The following is an 18,937-nucleotide window of genomic DNA, read 5'->3' as shown; positions in this document are numbered from 1 at the left end:
GTTGTTGTTGTTGTTGGTGTTGGTGTTGTTGTTGGTGTTGTTGTTGGTGTGGTTGTTGTTGGTGGTGAAGATGTTGTTGTTGGTGTTGTTGTTGGTGTTGTTGTTGGTTTTGGTGATGTTGTTGATAAACATTCAACGCAACAGAGGACCCTAATCTTATAGTTCTTGCACTTATATGGTCTCTGAGTCTGTTTATTTTCTTCACATATTAATCCGAAGTCAACATTGCACTCCACAACTTGGCCTGTCGAAGCTACATAGTCCTCTAAGCTCGTATCAGGATAGTCTGTAGCTACACATTCAATATCCTGTGGATCTTCACACACTTCTTTTCCACTCTGTGTGATATTCCAATATGTTTCCCAGTCGCTCTTGTCTTTATCATCATCTTCATCATACCATTCTGACCACTCACAGGTAGGAATACAAGGAGTAGTTGTTGGCTCTGTTGTCTGGGGGGTAGTTGTTGGTGGTATTGTTGTTGTTGTTGGTATTGGTGTGGTTGTTGTTGGTGTTGTTGTTGGTATTGGTGTGGTTGTTGTTGTTTTTGGTGTTGTTGTTGTTGGTATGGGTGTTGTTGTTGGTGGTATTGGTGTGGTGGTTGTTGTTGTTGGTATTGGTGTGGTTGTTGTTGGTGTTGTTGTTGGTTTTGGTGTGGTTGTTGTTGGTGTTGTTGTTGGTGGTGGTGTTGTTGTTGTTGTTGGTATTGGTGTGGTTGTTGTTGTTTTTGGTGTTGTTGTTGTTGTTGGTATGGGTGTTGTTGTTGGTGGTATTGGTGTGGTTGTTGTCGGTGGTATTGGTGTTGTTGTTGGTGGTGTTGGTGTTGTTGTTGTTGATGGTGTGGTTGTTGGTGTGGTTGTTGGTGGTGTTGGGGTTATTGGTGTTGTTGTTGTTGATGGTGGTGTTGGTGTTGTTGTTGTTGATGATGGTGTTGTTGTTGGTGGTGAAGGTGAAGGTGTTTTTGTTGGTGGTATTGGTGTGGTTGTTGTCGGTGCTATTGGTGTTGTTGTTGGTGGTGTTGGTGTTGTTGTTGTTGGTGGTGGAATTGGTGTCGTTGTTGTTGTAGTTGGAGGTATTGGTGTTGTTGTTGTTGTTGTTGATGGTGGTGTTGGTGTTGTTGTTGTTGTTGTTGTTGGTATGGGTGTTGTTGTTGGTGGTATTGGTGTTGTTGTTGTTGGTGGTGTTGGTGTTGTTGTTGGTGGTATTGGTGTGGTTGTTGTTGGTGGTGTTGGTGTGGTTGTTGTTGGTGGTGTTGGTGTTGTTGTTGTTGGTGTGGTTGTTGTCGGTGGTGTTGGTGTGGTTGTTGTTGGTGGTGTTGGTGTTGTTGTTGGTGTTGTTGTTGTTGTTGTTGTTGTTGGTGGTGAAGGTGTTGTTGTTGTTGTTGTTGGTGTTGGTGGTGTTGTTGGTTTTGGTGATGTTGTTGATAAACATTCAACGCAACAGAGGACCCTAATCTTATAGTTCTTGCACTTATATGGTCTCTGAGTCTGTTTATTTTCTTCACATATTAATCCGAAGTCAACATTGCACTCCACAACTTGGCCTGTCGAAGCTACATAGTCCTCTAAGCTCGTATCAGGATAGTCTGTAGCTACACATTCAATATCCTGTGGATCTTCACACACTTCTTTTCCACTCTGTGTGATATTCCAATATGTTTCCCAGTCGCTCTTGTCTTTATCATCATCTTCATCATACCATTCTGACCACTCACAGGTAGGAATACAAGGAGTAGTTGTTGGCTCTGGTGTCTGGGGGGTAGTTGTTGGTGGTATTGTTGTTGTTGTTGGTATTGGTGTGGTTGTTGTTGATGTTGGTGGTATTGTTGTTGTTGTTGTCGGTATTGGTGTGGTTGTTGTTGGTGTTGGTGTTGTTGTTGGTGGTATTGTTGTTGTTGTTGTTGGTGTTGGTATTGGTGTTGTTGGTGTTGGTGTTGTTGTTGTTGTTGTTGTTGGTATTGGTGTTGTTGTTGTTGGTGGTGGTGGTGTTGTTGTTGTTGTTGTTGGTATTGGTGTTGTTGTTGTTGGTGGTGGTGGTGTTGTTGTTGTTGTTGTTGGTATTGGTGTTGTTGTTGTCGGTATTGTTGTTGTTGGTGTTGGTATTGGTGTGGTCGTTGTTGTTGGTGGTATTGTTGTTGTTGTTGTTGGTGTTGGTATTGGTGTTGTTGGTGTTGGTGGTATTGGTGTTGTTGTTGTTGATGGTGGTGTTGGTGTGGTTGTTGTTGGTGTGGTTGTTGTTGTTGTTGATGGTATCGTTGTTGTTGGTGTGGTTGTTGGTGGTGGTGGTGTTGGTGGTATTGGTGTGGTTGTTGTTGATGGTGGTGTTGGTGTGGTTGTTGGTGGTGTTGGTGGTATTGGTGTTGTTGTTGGAGGTTCTGTTGTCAATGTGGTAGTTGTTGGTGTCCACGGTGTTGTTGTTGGTGTGGTTGTCTGGGGGGTTGTTGTTGGTGGTGCTGTTGTTGTTTCATCACATATCTCAACACACTCCCCGGTCTCTTCATCAAATATAGGCGTTGGTGGATGGCATCGTGGGTAACAACCTATAAAGAAGACAGTGTGATTTAGTTGTTTTGATTGAGTTATTACATATAATGAAGTTGAGGTCAAAAAACGTATTAAGACTTTGTTATTAAGAAGGGCATGTGCATATGGAACAAACATGCAGGCTGATGCCAATCAAATCAAATAGCATGCTGCCTCACCTTCCAGATTGGGAAGAGGGTTGTCACAGGTCCCATTTGGATTCAGACAGGTCTTGTAGCAAGGTGTGTGGCAAGGGCTGTAATGCCATTCACATTCACCTGGATCGTTGTAGTAGTCACAGAACACAGCTACAAAAGGGAAATTGTACAGGTACACTGAATACACATTGCATGCCCTCAGCAAGTGGTACCCTATTCCATATGAAGTGCATTACTTTATATCAGAACCCTAGGTACCCTGGTCAAAATCATCCACTATAACGTTACACATTAAGATATCTGTTTAAACCAACAAGCTAAAATATACTTTAGATCCACATCCTCACATTGTCACCAAGTTTGGGTTCTTTCAACAACATATTCATTTACTTAGCATTGTAAATGCTAATCAGTCAAATTACACCAGACATGTCAAATCATTTCAATGCCAAGCCTGACAGTCAAACAGTGGAAGTGTGTGATCTTTGGGACACAAGCATAATGAACCCCCCAAAAAGGATGTGTTGTACTTACGACAGATCTCTGGTGTTCTCCATGCAACACAGACTCCAGCTTCAGTGCAGGCCTGGGCGTAGGCTGCTACAGCTGTACAGAGACACTCACAGTCTCCACCAGTATCACAGGCACAGGAGTCTTTCACACAGTTCTCAAAGTACAGAGTAGGGTCTACCTGTAAAACACATACAGAAAGAGGACACAAGATGCACTAATATTGTATTTTTTTGGTTTTCTTTTGTTTCTTACAGCATTTTTCAAAACACATACAACAATAGACATGTTCATGAATAAAATCATATGAGGATGACAAGAAAGTCAATGTTTTAAACGATTTGGGTGTATTTTTTGGTTCAGAAGTTTGACTGTCCACCAGTCTTTTCAGTGTTCTGCCTGATACTTTCACTAGGTTTATAATTGTATGGTATATACATAGCAATCCGCTGCAGCACTGTACCTTCTTGTGGCACAGTTGGAAAGTCTTTCCTGTGATGATGCTGCACTGCATCTTAGCCCAGTTGTGACGGTTGGGTCTGGCTCCACATGGGTCCACGTTGCTTTCTGCGTCGGGGCAAGTGCTTGACACTTTCCAGCTGTTAGCAAAATCCACAGGGCTGCTGACTACTAGCTGACCTTGCGTGGTGAAGTCATCTCTGCCGTCTCCATTATAGTTCCCACACAGGCCGCACACTGCTCCCTATAGACACATAGAAACGATAAGGCATACACAGTGGAACTGTACCAAATCAGTCACTGTTAACAATACACAATGCACACTGATGTCTGATGTCTTGTTCATCTATTTCGAGTCTATTTCATCACAGGTTCTCTATGTGTTAACCCTTCAACACTAAACTTACAGTATGCTGTGGCTCCAGGACGATGCGGACGGTAGTTTTGCGGTCCCACAGCACTGCGATCCCGATGTCTGACTCAACAATCAGGTACAGACCGACGGTCCTCACTTGGTACTGGATCTGAGAGCCCACTCCTAGGTCCACCATTTCATATGTCCCCTTTGATAGTTTGAACTCTTTTCTCTGTAAGGATAAGGATTTATCACTTCCTGTTCACAGACAATTAGGGTTGCAAAATTCTGGTAACTTTCCCCAAAATCCCAGGTTTTCCAGAAGGATTTCCTCCTTATTCCCTCGTAATTTCTGAAAATTTGCAATTATGATTTCTGGAAAAACAGGGAAGTTGGGGAAAGTTACTGGAATTTTGCAAAACTATGACAAACAATACACTTTCTAAAGCTTTTTATGAAGAAAAAAAATGGCTTGAATTTCATACTGATTTTTGAGGTTAGTGGCTATTTGGAAGAAAGTTTTACTTGCAATGATTGTGATGGTCATTTTACCTACTTTAGTTGAATTCACTAATTGTACTGCCACTCTGAATAAGTCGCTCTGAATAAGAGCATTTGCTAAATAACGCAAAATTATGTATTGTTATTGTATGTATGAATGTCAAATGATCTCTCAATATGATCCAACCGATATAGAAAGGAGAACGGCTCATTATAAAGCCTGGAGTGGAGTAAATGGAATGGTATCAAACACATCAAAACCAGTCATGCATTTGATGCCATTCCATTTATTCTGTTCCAGTCATTACTGTGAGCCCATTCTTCCCATTGAAGGTGCCACCAGCCGCCTGTTAGAGTGAGTCTTTTGTCCAGTCTTACCCCCAGTTGAACCCTGACAGACTTGGAGCAAGTGGTGCCTGTGGTTCCACACGGTATGTTCTCTGTGATCACCATGAAGTTGTCCTGGACAGGCCGGTTCCCACATTTGTTCTTAAAGAGAAAAACAGGGAGAGAGTACTTTAGAAACTAAATTAGACTTTTGCAATTTATATGATTAGTTGGTAATATAGAAGACAACAGCAGTACTATTATACAAACATTTTTTTTGTATAAAAACACATCACAATTTAATTGAAATAAATTGCAATGTATTGAGATGTCCTCATAAGCATTGATTACCTGGACAGCCACATAGCCACATTTTCCTTGGAAGCCATACGTGCGCTCATCAAAGGTTTTGTAATGGCCACTGCCGTAGATGGTACAGGTTCCTGGGCACTTCTTATCTGTGCACTCCCATTTCCCACTCTTACAGGTGCTACATGTGTACAGTATGAGAGACACTAAGTCAAATATCCTCTTCAAATACAATCCTGATCACATTAGCTAGAGAGGATGAAGGAAGCCCTCATTTTGTGTCATGAAATCTCATTCCATTTCATTTTAGTCTAGAATTTCTATTATTTATGGTACCATATCATATAACGTCATATGATACCACATAACCTCACATTGTATCGTTTTATATCAGATAATAACATATAACCATAAAATCTCAATAACTCACCAAGTGTTACATCTGTTTGGGATCTGTTTTCCTGGGGCGTAGAGGAATCCATCATGGCTGCATGGGCATTCATGTTTTTTCACACACATACCTTTCCCATCCTCCCACAGACTCATGGGACACTTGCACCCGGACTCACACTCTGCGGAGAACTGCGGTCAAGGAGAGAGACGGAATTAAATAAAGAACACAACCCTTAGGTCAGGTACTAATGGAAGTCAACAAGTCAACTCACACAGTCCATGAAATCTGGGTTCCTACAGCTCCGTGTACACTGTACTCCCAGGTCATTGGAGCAGTTCAAGAACACCTTCGGCGATTGGCAGGCTGTAACAGAAGCAGTTTCATTATTACTACACAATAAGATGTCAAATTTAGATCTGGGTTCAAATACTATCTTTCAAATACTTCTAGGGCCGGTTTAAAACAGATTAAGCCTAGTCCTGGACTCAAGTAATTTAAATTATCTCTCATATAGTATTTGAACACAAGTCTAGGTAAAATACTGTACACATCAAAGGGATAATGGGATATGAATAGCAAAGGGACACAGAAAGGCTACTTACTACTCTCTGAACGCATTTTCCAGGAACGGCAGTGAAGCTTCCCATTGTTGCAGACACTAGAAGAACACACATGATATCAAGAGCTATTTTAATATTGGAGTAACATTGCAGGATTGTGTATTTTCTATACTAGCAGATAATATGACAAATTTGCTGCTTTGGTAGGTAGGTAAGTTAGGTAAATAAGTAGATGGGTAGGTAGATAGGTAAGTAGTCAATTAAATAGGTAGCTAGACACTTTATTAGATAGAAACAGTCTCTTACCAGTGCTCCTCCTGAATGTTGATGGATTTCCCAGGCTTGATGTGGACCCCGTTGTGGAAGCAGGGGCATTTGTCCATGGGTACACAGGTGCCCCTATCATCCATGTAGAGTCCGTCCGGGCAGGAGCAACCATCCACGGCGAGGAAGTCGTTGGTACAACCTTGGCGTTTGCTGGCCAGGGAGCTACAAGTCAGCTGACATCTCTGGAGCTGGTCAGAGTAGGTCTGAGACGCTGGGCAGTTACCAGTGTATTTGTCTGGTTGCAGGGAAATATGTAAAGTGTTGGATAAAGTTAAGATTAGCAGTGTTGGAAAACTTCACTAAAGGCTCTATTTTACTCCAGGAAGGAAGAGGATTAAGTAAGTAAGTGTTGTTAAAGTTGACATCAGATGAGATGAGAAGACACGGTCATTTATTTTTAAGCTCTGGTCAAGGTATTCATTTATTCCCCAAGAATAAATAAAAAATGTGTTTGTCATACAAACTAGATGCCACAATAAAAACTTTTAGAAACCTTCACAACCGGGGAGGTTGGGGAATTTGTCAGGGTTACCCCCTGTCTCCTCTACTTTTTGCAATGACAGTGGAATCCGCCAGGGTTGTCCCCTGTCTCCCCTACTTTTTGCAATGGCAGTCAAATTTGCCAAGGTTGTCCCCTGTCTCCCATACATTTAGCGATGGCAGTAGAACCATTTGCAGAATGCGTATATTCTAATCAGAATTTCAGTGAACCTTTCATTGGTAGCCAGGAGAGGCCTATACTGTCATCTCCTTTCACTAATATACGACAAGACAGAAATATGAGAAGTGTAAATCACTTACCACACACGTTCTCTCTCCAGCCCGACAGGACCACTCCCTTGGTAGCACAGTCTCGCACATAGGAGGAGAAGACGGCACACAGGCAGTCTTCACTCTTCTCACAGTTGCAGCTAGCGTATGTGCATCGCTGTAGAAAATATCAAGTTTAAGTAAATGTTCCATACGTAATAAATATAATACAAATCTCATTGGCCAGAGCTTTCGCATGACAAACACTATTACAAACAGCATTAAAATCTAGTCAGAAAGTTCAGGACAAATATGTAGAAGTGTACATATACCACAACCAGCCAAGATATCATTGTGAGCATTCCAAACCAGACGTAACTCTATTAAATATAACAGTTACATTTATACAAAATGTATTACCTTGTAGTATAGCTCGGGGTCTACCATGGCATGGCACTTGGCAAAAGTGCTGTCAGAACTTCTTAGCATGGAGCACCAATGTTTAGCATAGTTCTCTGAGTAAACAGAAGATGGCAAGAGTTCAAATATGTCTGATACTGTATCAACTGCTGCTTGCTGCATCGCTTTGGATCCAACGACATGATACTGCGGTTGTTGACATAAACATTTATGAAATGCTTATGTTCTGCTTTTCATTCAGTTATGTAAGGCTTAACCTTCAACTAAAGAGTTAGTGAAGAGGGCTTACCATTCTCCACACTGAGGGAGCAGGGATCGTCCAGCCTCTCCTCTCTGTCTCTACAGGTAGGATTAGCCTTCCAGGAGTTCCCAAATGAAGAGGCTGTTCCCTCCACCATACCCTGAGGGGTCTTCATGTCATCAGAAAGAACCTTGTTGAAGTTCCCACACAGACCTAGAAGAAATAGAAACAGAAATCAACACCATATAAACCTACACCAAACAGAATTCAACACCATATAAACCTACACAAAACAGAAATCAACACCATATAAATCTACACCAAACAGAAATCAACACTGTATAAACCTACACCAAACAGAAATCAACACCGTATAAACCTACACAAAACAGAAATCAACACCATATAAATCTACACAAAACAGAAATCAACACCATATAAACCTACACCAAACAGAAATCAACACCATATAAACCTACACAAAACAGAAATCAACACCATATAAACCTACACAAAACAGAAATCAACACCATATAAATCTACACCAAACAGAAATCAACACTGTATAAACCTACACCAAACAGAAATCAACACCGTATAAACCTACACAAAACAGAAATCAACACCATATAAATCTACACAAAACAGAAATCAACACCATATAAACCTACACCAAACAGAAATCAACACCATATAAACCTACACCAAACAGAAATCAACACCATATAAACCTAAACCAAACAGAAATCAACACTGTATAAACCTACACCAAACAGAAATCAACACCGTATAAACCTACACAAAACAGAAATCAACACCATATAAACCTAAACCAAACAGAAATCAACACCATTGTTGTACTTTCTTGCTGTTTTTATTATTTTAATGATAAAATTTCCAATTTTTATTACATTTACATAAAGTTAAATTCAAACGCCATATATAACTGATATCTGCTCACCTTCGGAGGTATATGCCTACAACTTGGGAGTTAACTTACCTTGTGTCTTAGTCTTGTAGCTCTCGTCCAGGGTGACATAAACCTGCATGATAGGGACCAGCTGGATCTGAACCTGCAGCCCAAAGCTGGTCTGTAGAATCATGTGGAAGGACGACGGCTTGAACACACTGATGTCAGCTACGGGAAGACAAACAAATAGACTAATGACAGATGGGAACAAGACTGAAAGAGCTCCTGCTGAGGTAGGCCTAATATAGACACCGTACACTAATGTCAGCTGGGAACAAGACTGAAAGAGCTCCTGCTGAGGTAGTCCTAATATAGACAATGTACACTAATGTCAGCTGGGAACAGAAAAGGGGGGATGGGGTGGGGGGGATTACCATTAAATTAAATATGATTCATTTTTTATTTAAACTTTTTTTTAAATTAACATTAAACATTAGTGTACTTATTACTGTGTCAATAGCTTTGGAAGTACAGTGTAATAATACATAGAAATAGGCAGTTGATATCTATACAGGCGAATGTTTCATTCTATGTTGATTATATGTTACTGGTTGCACTTTCATAACATAGAAGAGTGTACATAATCTTTATTATATACTGGGTGATTCGGGCCCTCAATGCTGATTGGCTGACAGATGTGGTATATCAGACCCTATCACAAAACATTTATTTTTACAGCTCTAATTACATTGGTAACCAGTTTATAATAGCAATAAGTCACCTTGGGGGATTGTAGTATATGACCAATGTACCATTGGTAAGGGAAGTTGCGTTGTGCCCAAGAACAGCCTTTAGCCATGGTATATTGGCCATATATCACACCCTCTCGGGCATAATTGCTTTTTAATTATTCCATGTCCCACCTGTGTTGTAAGGCAGAGTGATCTGTGCATTGTGGCTGACTTTCCCATCGGCGGTAATCACCAAAGCCTGGAAAATGAAAACAAGAGCCAAGATCAACTAATCCTATTCAACACAAGACTATATGTGCAGTATATACATTTTACATACATATAAGTACTTATACAGTCGGATCCAAAATGATTGGCACCCATGTTTTCATTATTTTTCAATACCTCACCCTGCGAGGATAACAACACTGAGCCTTTCTCTAGAAGGTTTTGGGAGATTGGAGAACACATTGGGAAGTATCTTAGACCATTCTTCCATACAGACCAGTGGAAGCATAACAGCCCCATAGATCAAAGATCCACCACCATTTTATACAGTAGGTATCGAGCTCTGTTTTGCATATGATTCGTCTTTTTGACACCAAACCCACCCCTGGTGTGCGTGGCCAAAAGAGCTTCATTTAATAGTCTTTCTTGCTCATCTTATTCAAGGATGCCTTTTAATTTGTACCTGACTGTAAATACACAGAGATAGTGTATAATATACATGTGTATATGTTCAAGTGTATATGTCAAATCTCCATCTTTTAATGAAGGTAATACTCACGTTGTTTCTATCATTGTTTAACAAGACCACAACACTCTTGAGGCAAGTGTCAAACTTCTGTCTTATACAGGGAACCAGCTGGACCAGCACAGTGAACTTTGGACTGGCTTCATTCTGAAACAGAGAAGGGAAAACAAAAAAACTAAAACAAAAAATTGATGAGAAAACGTTGTGACATATAAAATGTCATCCACTTATTATCTAGATTGTCTCTTCATAAAAGTGTAGTGTAATTGTCAGTTACCTTGCTTTCCACCTTGGCTAAGGGGTAGTAGCAGTCCCCATGGAAGGTGAATGCTTTCCCATCGAAGGTCGTCACGTGTGAACCCTCCTCAACTGCACATGTACCAGGGCTGGGCAGACTTTTACAGGACCACTGACCATGGTGACAGACACTGAATCACAGACACAGAACAAATGATGAAGTCATTTACAGGACGACTGATCATGGTGACAGACACTGAATCACAGACACAAAATAAATGATGAAGTCATTTACAGGATAAACCAGAAACATGAACCCTCTGTTAAGACTTCTGTCTTAACTTCTTATGGCTGCAAGGGGCAGTATTGAGTAGCCAGTTAAATCGTGCCCATTTCAAACGGCCTCGTACTCAATTCTTGCTCGTACAATATGCATATTATTATTACTATTGGATAGAAAACACTCTCTAGTTTCTAAAACCGTTTGAATTATTTCTCTGAGTGAAACAGAACTCATTCTGCAGCACATTTCCTGACCAGGAAGTGGAATGTCAGAAATCGATGCTCTGTTCAACTTCATGCCTATACATGGGCAATGAACGTAAGAGTCTACGTACACTTCATACACCTTCCCCTGGTTGTCAAGAGGCGGTGAGAGAAGAAATTTTGTGTATATCTTGGTCTGAGGTGGAATTAAAGCTCTTTGTATGATGTGACCGTCCATTTCCTGTTTATGGAGCGCGCAAAAGAGGACATGGATTTGCCTTCTGTTTAGCTGTCGTTATGGACGACTAACATCTCCGGTTTAGATTTTATTTGATACATGTGACCATTTCATCGTAAAGTATGTTTTTTCAATATAGTTTAATTAGATTATTGAAATTTTGGGGGGAGTTTTGCCGTGTTCCGTTCTCTGACTTTGTTGACGTTGGAGAGATCCGTGCCACTTGGCAAGTGCCCATGCTAAATCAAGAGGGAAATTTGCCGTTCCAGATCCAAACAGCGACTGTTCTGGACAAAGGACACCTTGTCCAACATTCTGACGGAAGATCACCAAAAGTAAGAAACATTTTATGATGCTATTTCTAATATCTGTCGTGCATGTGAACTGGTCGTCGGCGCCCAAGTGTTTCTGGCTATTGTGGCTACGCTAATATAACGCTATATTGTGTTTTCGCTGTAAAACACTTGATAAATCGGAAAAATTGTCTGGAATCACAAGATGCCTGTCTTTCAATTGCTAGGTATTTTTCAGAAATGTTTTATGATGAGTATTTAGTTATTTGGCGTTGGTGTCTGTAATTTTTCTGTCTGCTTTCGGTGTAATTTCTTACTGTAGCTGCAATGTAAACTATGATTTATACCTGAAATATGCACATTTTTCTAACAAAATATATGCTATACAATAAATATGTTATCAGACTGTCATCTGATTAAGTTGTTTCTTGGTTAGTGGCTATTTATATCTTTGTTTGGTCGAATTTGTGATAGCTACTGATGGCGTAAAAAACTGATGGAGTAAGAAAAGTGGTGTCTTTTGCTAACGTGGTTAGCTAATAGATTTACATATTGTGTCTTCCCTGTAAAACATTTTAAAAATCGGACATGTTGGCGTGATTCACTAGATGTGTACCTTTCATATGCTGTGTTGGACTTGTTAATGTGTGAAAGTTAAATATTTAAAAAAATATCTTTTGAATTTCGCGCCCTGCACTTGAGCTGGATGTTGTCATAAGTGTTTACCGACGTCAGGCTGCAGCCAAAACAGGTTAACTTAACTTGTTATTTTAACTGTACAGTGCTTTACATTGAGCACTTTAAGTCTAAACCTTTGACTCACCATTCCTCACGGTCCTGTCTGAATACTTCTCCAGAGTTGTAAACTTTGTCGTGTTTGCACTGACACTGGTCCTGAGTGACACACCCCCGCTTTGAGATGTTATCAAACACAGTCCCTACAGAGTGGTGAAAACAGACATGTCATGAATATCACCACAGGCCCTACAGAGTGGTGAAAACAGACATGTCATGAATATCACCACAGGCCCTACAGAGTGGTGAAAACATACAACATGTCATCATGAATGTCACCACGGTCCCTACAGAGTGGTGAAAACAGACAACATGTCATCATGAACGTCACCACGGTCCCTACAGAGTGGTGAAAACAGACAACATGTCATGAATATCACCACAGACCCTACAGAGTGGTGAAAACATACATGTCATGAACGTCACCACAGACCCTACAGAGTGGTGAAAACAGACAACATGTCATGAACGTCACCACAGACCCTACAGAGTGGTGAAAACATACAACGTGTCGTGAACGTCACAGAATGAGATACAGTGAGTTAGTCTAATGTTATTTGTGGTATAATGGAACGAACTGTATAATAACGAAATCTGTACAAATACACTTTATAAATTATATGTATTATTACTAAATGTAAACCAAATGTGTATTATGACTAAATGTATAATATCATCACTGTAATACTGATACATTGAGGTGCATTGTAGTTCTCTATCATCACTGTTATACTAATAGATTGAGGTGTATTGTAGTTCTCTATCATCACTGTTATACTGATACATTGAGGTGTGTTGTAGTTCTCTATCATCACTGTTATACTGATACATTGAGGTGTGTTGTGGTTCTCTATCATCACTGTTATACTGATACATTGAGGTGTGTTGTGGTTCTCTATCATCACTGTTATACTGATACATTGAGGTGTATTGTAGTTCTCTATCATCACTGTTATACTGATACATTGAGGTGAGTTGTAGTTCTCTATCATCACTGTTATACTGATACATTGAGGTGTATTGTAGTTCTCTATCATCACTGTTATACTGATACATTGAGGTGTGTTGTGGTTCTCTATCATCACTGTTATATTGATACATTGAGGTGTGTTGTGGTTCTCTATCATCACTGTTATACTGATACATTGAGGTGTGTTGTAGTTCTCTATCATCACTGTTATACTGATACATTGAGGTGTGTTGTAGTTCTGTATCATCACTGTTATACTGATACATTGAGGTGTGTTGTGGTTCTCTATCATCACTGTTATACTGATACATTGAGGTGAGTTCTGGTTAAAGGCTGACCGTGAGGGCAGAAGCAGCCGTCCATCAGGTGTTCTTCACACAGGGAGCTGGTGTCTGAGTGCGTACAGGTATCCATGCAGGGAGAGCCACTCTCCAGATACACCATGTTGAACGGACACTGCTTGTCTAAGAAAACAAAGAAAATAAATTATAGTGCATTTTATTATTATATGTTAATATGTATATATATATATGTATTTATATTTTTAGACATTTGTGTGATCTGAAGCTGACTATGGACAATAAAGAGTTATTTTTTTGCATGTGACTTTTTGATCTACACCTCTACTGTAATCCAGTAAATGTTTTCCTGAACACCCAGACAGTTATTGAGATGTCCCATTACCACAGAAGGTTGTTGTTCTCCAGTGGGGTGGCTGTCCCCCGGCGTGGGAGCACTGTCTGGAGTACTCTGCCAGGGTGCTGCAGACACAGAAGCTATCAGAAGTGTTGCTGCAGCCACACAGGTCCTGAACACAGGCCTGGATGTAGGGCTCAGGGTTCACGACCGCACCACAGGAGCTCCACAACGCCGAGCGCAGGAGCTGGTCACACTGGGCATGCTGAGGAGGAGGAGGAGGAGGAGGAGGAAGAGGTGAAGGAGGAGAAGGTATAGGTGAATGAGGAGGGAGAGGAGGAGGAGGAGGTTGGAAGAGGTGGAGGAGGAGAGAGAGGAGGAGGAAGTGGAGGGAGAAGAGGAGGAAGTTGAGGGAGAGAAGGAGGAGGGGAAGGAGGAGGAGGAGGAAGAGGTGAATGAGGAGAAGGTATAGGTGAATGACGAGGAGGAGGAGGAAGAGGAGGAAGAGGTGAATGAGGGGAAGGTATAGGTGAATGAGGAGGGAGAGGAGGAGGGGGTGGAGGAGGGTGAGGAGGAGGAGGTGGAAGAAGGGAAGGAGATGGAGGAGGAAGTGGAGGGAGAGAAGGAGGACGAGAGAGGCGGAGGAAGTGGAGGGAGAGAAGGGGGAGGAGGAGGAGTGGGAGAGAAGGAAGAGAAGGAGGAGGAGGTAGAGGTGGAAGAGGAGGAAGTGTAGGGAGAGAAGGAAAAGGGGGAGGAGGAGGAGTGGTAGAGGAGGAAGAGGAGGAGGAGGAGTTAGAGGTGGAAGAGGAGGGAGAGGAGGAAGAGGGGGCGGAGGTGGTGGAGGGAGAGGTGGAGGAGGTGGAGGGAGAGAAGGAGTGGGAGAGGAGGGGGAGGAGGAGGAGGTAGAGGTGGAAAGGAAGTGGAGGGAGAAGAGGAGTGAAAGAGAAGGAGTGGGAGAGGAGGAGGCAGAGGAGAGGACGCATAAGAGGTTTTAAGGAGGAAGAGGGGGAAGAGAAGGAGGAGGAGGTTGTAAGTTGCAATACGAATAATATTATGCCATATTTGAACTTTATTCGTTCCATATGGCAGTCAAATAAATCAATAGAATGAAGTGAAGTACATGGAAATACTGTAGTCTATTTGTCAGGCTGAACAGACTGGAGGTAGAACTTACAAACTCCTTGCATGTGTCCTCTTTAGGCTGAACGTCTGCAGGTTCATCTTCCTCTTCCTCTTCATAGGGATCTTCACAGTCCTCGTTGGGCCTGTGGACCTTCTGCCTGTTTCCAAACTCAATGGGGCTCACTTTACGACCTGCACGGAAATAAAACAATGTCATCCTTCATCAATAAGTGATTAGAAACGCATATAAATGTGTATAAATGTATATTAATGACCTTACAACCTATGTGAAATTACACTGATGCTACTAGATATAAGAATATATAACTGTCACTTAGAATATATAAATAAATAGCATGTTAATAATAGCAACTAAATAAGTCATTATATATATTTAGATAAATGCTTAGAAATTTGTTATAACTGACTATACATGTAATAAATGATAATATTAGCCACTTGGAAAATATTGATTACACGTAACACGCATAAGCCATTAGAAATACTTGTACATAATAATATAAATGATTGATTAATATAAATGATTATAAGTGTGTTATAAATGACTATACATGTTATAATCCTCATGATTTGTAATTATTGTAATTATAATCCTCATGAATTGTAACGCTAATAATTCTTAGAAATGCTCACCATCATGAATAAATTCACTGTGGACTGGAAGGCCATTGAAGTCTCCACAGAGACCACAGGTACGGTTGGTATACTCCATGTCCAGCTCCACCTAATGCAAACAGTGATGGGTCAACTATTCTCTAAGGTAGACTCAGAGAAATGCCGTTGCCACGAGCAGCAGCGCAGATATTGAGATGAGATACAAGACTTCAACTCTCACACAGTCACACACGTGGTATCTGTGTATCTGCACGGGTTCGTTTGACACTGTTCACTGTTTAATGACAGCAGTCAATTTCAGTGAACTTATTGATTCTTACAAAGCAAATAAATAAATACACTTCTGTATGCATTCTTCTAAGTAATGTTTTGATTCTTATAAAAGCTTACCATGACGGCATCTTCTCCATTCCACATGACAACCAGGCCAACCTTGGAGTAAAGTTTGGTGTAAACTGCATTCCTCTCCAGTTGGACTCCTCCATTGTAGTACGGCAGAGTTACACTGGGAATAAGGATGAAGAACATAATTAATAATAGAGATCACATAGAAATGTACCAATGTGTCAATTAACAACAAAGAGACACAAAATACAGTTAAATCCTTTGAATTCAAAATGGAATCCCTGGAAATATGTACTGTCTCAGATGGGAATAGGTAACAGCATAATATAAATCCATTACTTTTTGCAGAGAGGAAATTATATATATAGAGATATAGATAGATAGATAGATAGATAGATAGATAGATAGATAGATAGATAGATAGATAGATAGATAGATAGATACAGTATATCAACACTTTATTTATTTATTTATGACAGTCTAATTGATTTTTCCATGGCTCGCTTGAAAGAGGATGTAAATTTCAGTGTAACATCCCTGATGATTTATAGGACACATAACATAAAACATTTGTGGAAAACTTACATTTCTCCATTGACCGCGACCTGAGTCTTGGTCAGATGGAAGACCAGGTCGTTGATAGTGACCACTACGTGTTTGACCGTAGGGTTCCCCTCGGTCTCAGTAGCCTCGTTCCTCTTCAGGTGCACAGAGAACTCCTGGTAGGACTCAGAGTGGCAGTCTGAGACCAGGTTGTATTCACACGTCCCTGGGAACTGGTACACGTCTCCATCCAAGGTCTTGAAGTGCTCTCTGCCCCAGGTGCTGCAGATGCTGTTCACATGGTTGGACTGGCGAGCTGAGGAGACGAAAACAGAAAAAGTTACCCACTTTAAATTTATGGAATCAGAAAGAGGCACAATTTATAACTTTGCTGTAAATTGTAAATAATGCAGCATTTATTTCAAAAAATCCAATTGTAGTGGATTGTGAATCAAGATGTTAAAAAATATGACACTCTTAGACAGACTGCACTCAGATTAGCTCCAAGCAAAATTGTTCATAATAACAAAATGTGTCTTTTCCTGACTGATAGTTGCCTCGAAATAGATAGAAACTTAATCTAACGCCATCTCTATACAGTATCTATTTCTATGTTTGACTGTTTGTCTTTGTCTGCATAGATCAAAATAAATCACTGCTATTTCCAAAATGATCCTGTATCGTCTTACCTTTCTTGGCTTTCACCTGGACGGCGCTCGTTAGTGGCAGAGCGAGAACACACAACCACAGAGTTGTCCACCCCATAGTTAGTGTCCAGGTGAAGTGGGCTTCAGGTAAAAGTGTAGAGTTCTGCTCGACAGCCTCCTTTATAATGGCATTGTTTAATCTGTCTGTCAGTTCACACCCATCAGCAGGAGGATGTCAGACATCTTTATTGAGACATGGTAAACATGTCTATTGACAGGGCCAGATTAACGACGGGGCAATCAGATAACATAAGAACACGGCATAAGTCATTGCAAAATTTGAAGAATTGCAGGAAATTAGCTTTAAAATAGCAACATTTTGTCTTCGTTGCCAAGAGAGGGGGGGGGGGGGGTCTCTAAACTGTTATTGTACAGTGGCTCAGATTTGTGTTTATTCCAGCCCTGTCTAAGGAATCTCAACCACTTTCAGAAATCCCCTTTACTATCTATTATTTCCTTTATGCTGAATGTAAATGTGAAAAAATGAAAAAAGCTATGTTTTTAACTTTGGACTTACAATAAATACTATCTATTCATAACGGAGACAGTGTCGTGCCTCCTTCAATGATGCATCGTTTGATTATTTAAAGTATAGCACCTCTTAGAAAACAAGGTGATGTCCAGAACCTAAAAGTGTTGTTCGGCGGTCACCATAGGAGATCCCTTTGAAGAACCATTTTAGGTTCCAGGTAGAAGAACCATTTTAGGTTCCACAGAGGGTTCTACCTGGAACCCAAAAGGGTTCTCCTATGGGGACAGCCAAAGGCCCCATAGGACTTTCAAGGGAAAGGGGGATACCTGGTCATTCAATTGAAATGTGTCTTCTGCATTTAACCCAACCCCTCTGAAACAGAGAGGTGCGGGGGGCTGCCATAACCAACATCCTGAACATGCCTTGTTCAGGGTCAGAACGACAGATTTTTACCTTGTCAGCTCGGGGATTCGTTGCTGGCCCAACGCTCGAACCACTAGGCTACTCCAGTTGTTTGAGCATGAAACAATATTGAAAAAGCAACGATATTGTGTGAATATGGACATTATATGGAGTAAATAGCCTAATACACATTATAAGGTTGACCATTTTTACATTGTCCTATTCAACAACAATGCTGGATGTGTAACCAGGCCGACCCTGTACAGCTCAGCTTCACTTAACTCATTTGGGCCCTACAGTAAGAGTTGTTTAATCAACCACCAATCAAACAAGCTAAGCGTCAGTATAGAGACAGAGTAGAGTCGCAATTCTACGGCTCATCTCAGCTTCACTTGACTCATTTGGGCCCTACAGTTTGAATCCCACTTAAGAGTTGTTATAGCAACCACCAAAAATACTTCCTACTGTGTTTTCTTATATATCCTCCTGATTGAACCTCAATCAAGTATATCTCAGCATCAGTATCACTATTTACATGATCAATATGGATTAATACCTCAGATTAGAGTCATGATCACTTTATTACATCCTCATAATCGTAAACGCCTCGTACTTCCTGTAATCTAACATGAATGTGTCAACATTACACAGGTTAACCTGTTGGGGATGGGGGCGCTGTTTAGACTATTTATGCTAATTTGGCTAATTTTTTAAACGGCTTCCCACAAAATCCTTGATCGTACAATATGCATATTATTGTTATTATTGGATAGAAAACAGTCTATAGTTTCTATAGGAGTTGAAATTTTGTCTCTAAGTGGAACAGA

General features: G+C 40.7%; 1 protein-coding gene across 1 annotated transcript in view; it reads right to left on the bottom strand.

Annotated features, from left to right (window-relative positions):
- Window positions 1-17,323, bottom strand: part of LOC129854818 (mucin-2-like) — a 34,037-nt gene extending 16,714 nt beyond the window's left edge. Inside the window, exons 1-26 of the mRNA XM_055921961.1 lie at window positions 17,219-17,323; window positions 16,572-16,845; window positions 16,032-16,146; window positions 15,660-15,750; window positions 15,058-15,197; window positions 13,932-14,148; window positions 13,586-13,711; window positions 12,306-12,420; window positions 10,506-10,656; window positions 10,262-10,375; window positions 9,667-9,733; window positions 8,834-8,971; window positions 7,882-8,046; window positions 7,593-7,687; window positions 7,224-7,350; window positions 6,402-6,657; window positions 6,138-6,193; window positions 5,807-5,898; window positions 5,572-5,723; window positions 5,184-5,322; window positions 4,884-4,994; window positions 4,057-4,236; window positions 3,654-3,893; window positions 3,215-3,371; window positions 2,702-2,830; window positions 84-2,539 (exon numbers count right to left, since the gene is read on the bottom strand). Coding sequence (XP_055777936.1) covers window positions 84-2,539; window positions 2,702-2,830; window positions 3,215-3,371; window positions 3,654-3,893; window positions 4,057-4,236; window positions 4,884-4,994; window positions 5,184-5,322; window positions 5,572-5,723; window positions 5,807-5,898; window positions 6,138-6,193; window positions 6,402-6,657; window positions 7,224-7,350; window positions 7,593-7,687; window positions 7,882-8,046; window positions 8,834-8,971; window positions 9,667-9,733; window positions 10,262-10,375; window positions 10,506-10,656; window positions 12,306-12,420; window positions 13,586-13,711; window positions 13,932-14,148; window positions 15,058-15,197; window positions 15,660-15,750; window positions 16,032-16,146; window positions 16,572-16,845; window positions 17,219-17,294 — 5,979 coding nt within the window. The 5' untranslated portion in view covers window positions 17,295-17,323. The remainder of the gene's footprint in view (window positions 1-83; window positions 2,540-2,701; window positions 2,831-3,214; window positions 3,372-3,653; window positions 3,894-4,056; window positions 4,237-4,883; window positions 4,995-5,183; window positions 5,323-5,571; window positions 5,724-5,806; window positions 5,899-6,137; window positions 6,194-6,401; window positions 6,658-7,223; window positions 7,351-7,592; window positions 7,688-7,881; window positions 8,047-8,833; window positions 8,972-9,666; window positions 9,734-10,261; window positions 10,376-10,505; window positions 10,657-12,305; window positions 12,421-13,585; window positions 13,712-13,931; window positions 14,149-15,057; window positions 15,198-15,659; window positions 15,751-16,031; window positions 16,147-16,571; window positions 16,846-17,218) is intronic.
- Between the last annotated feature and the right edge of the window lie 1,614 nt (window positions 17,324-18,937).

Source organism: Salvelinus fontinalis, chromosome 5 (assembly GCF_029448725.1).
Source record: "Salvelinus fontinalis isolate EN_2023a chromosome 5, ASM2944872v1, whole genome shotgun sequence".
Classification (NCBI taxonomy): domain Eukaryota; kingdom Metazoa; phylum Chordata; class Actinopteri; order Salmoniformes; family Salmonidae; genus Salvelinus; species Salvelinus fontinalis.
Note: the sequence above shows the minus strand (reverse complement) of the source record. Positions and strands in the feature narration are given on the sequence as shown.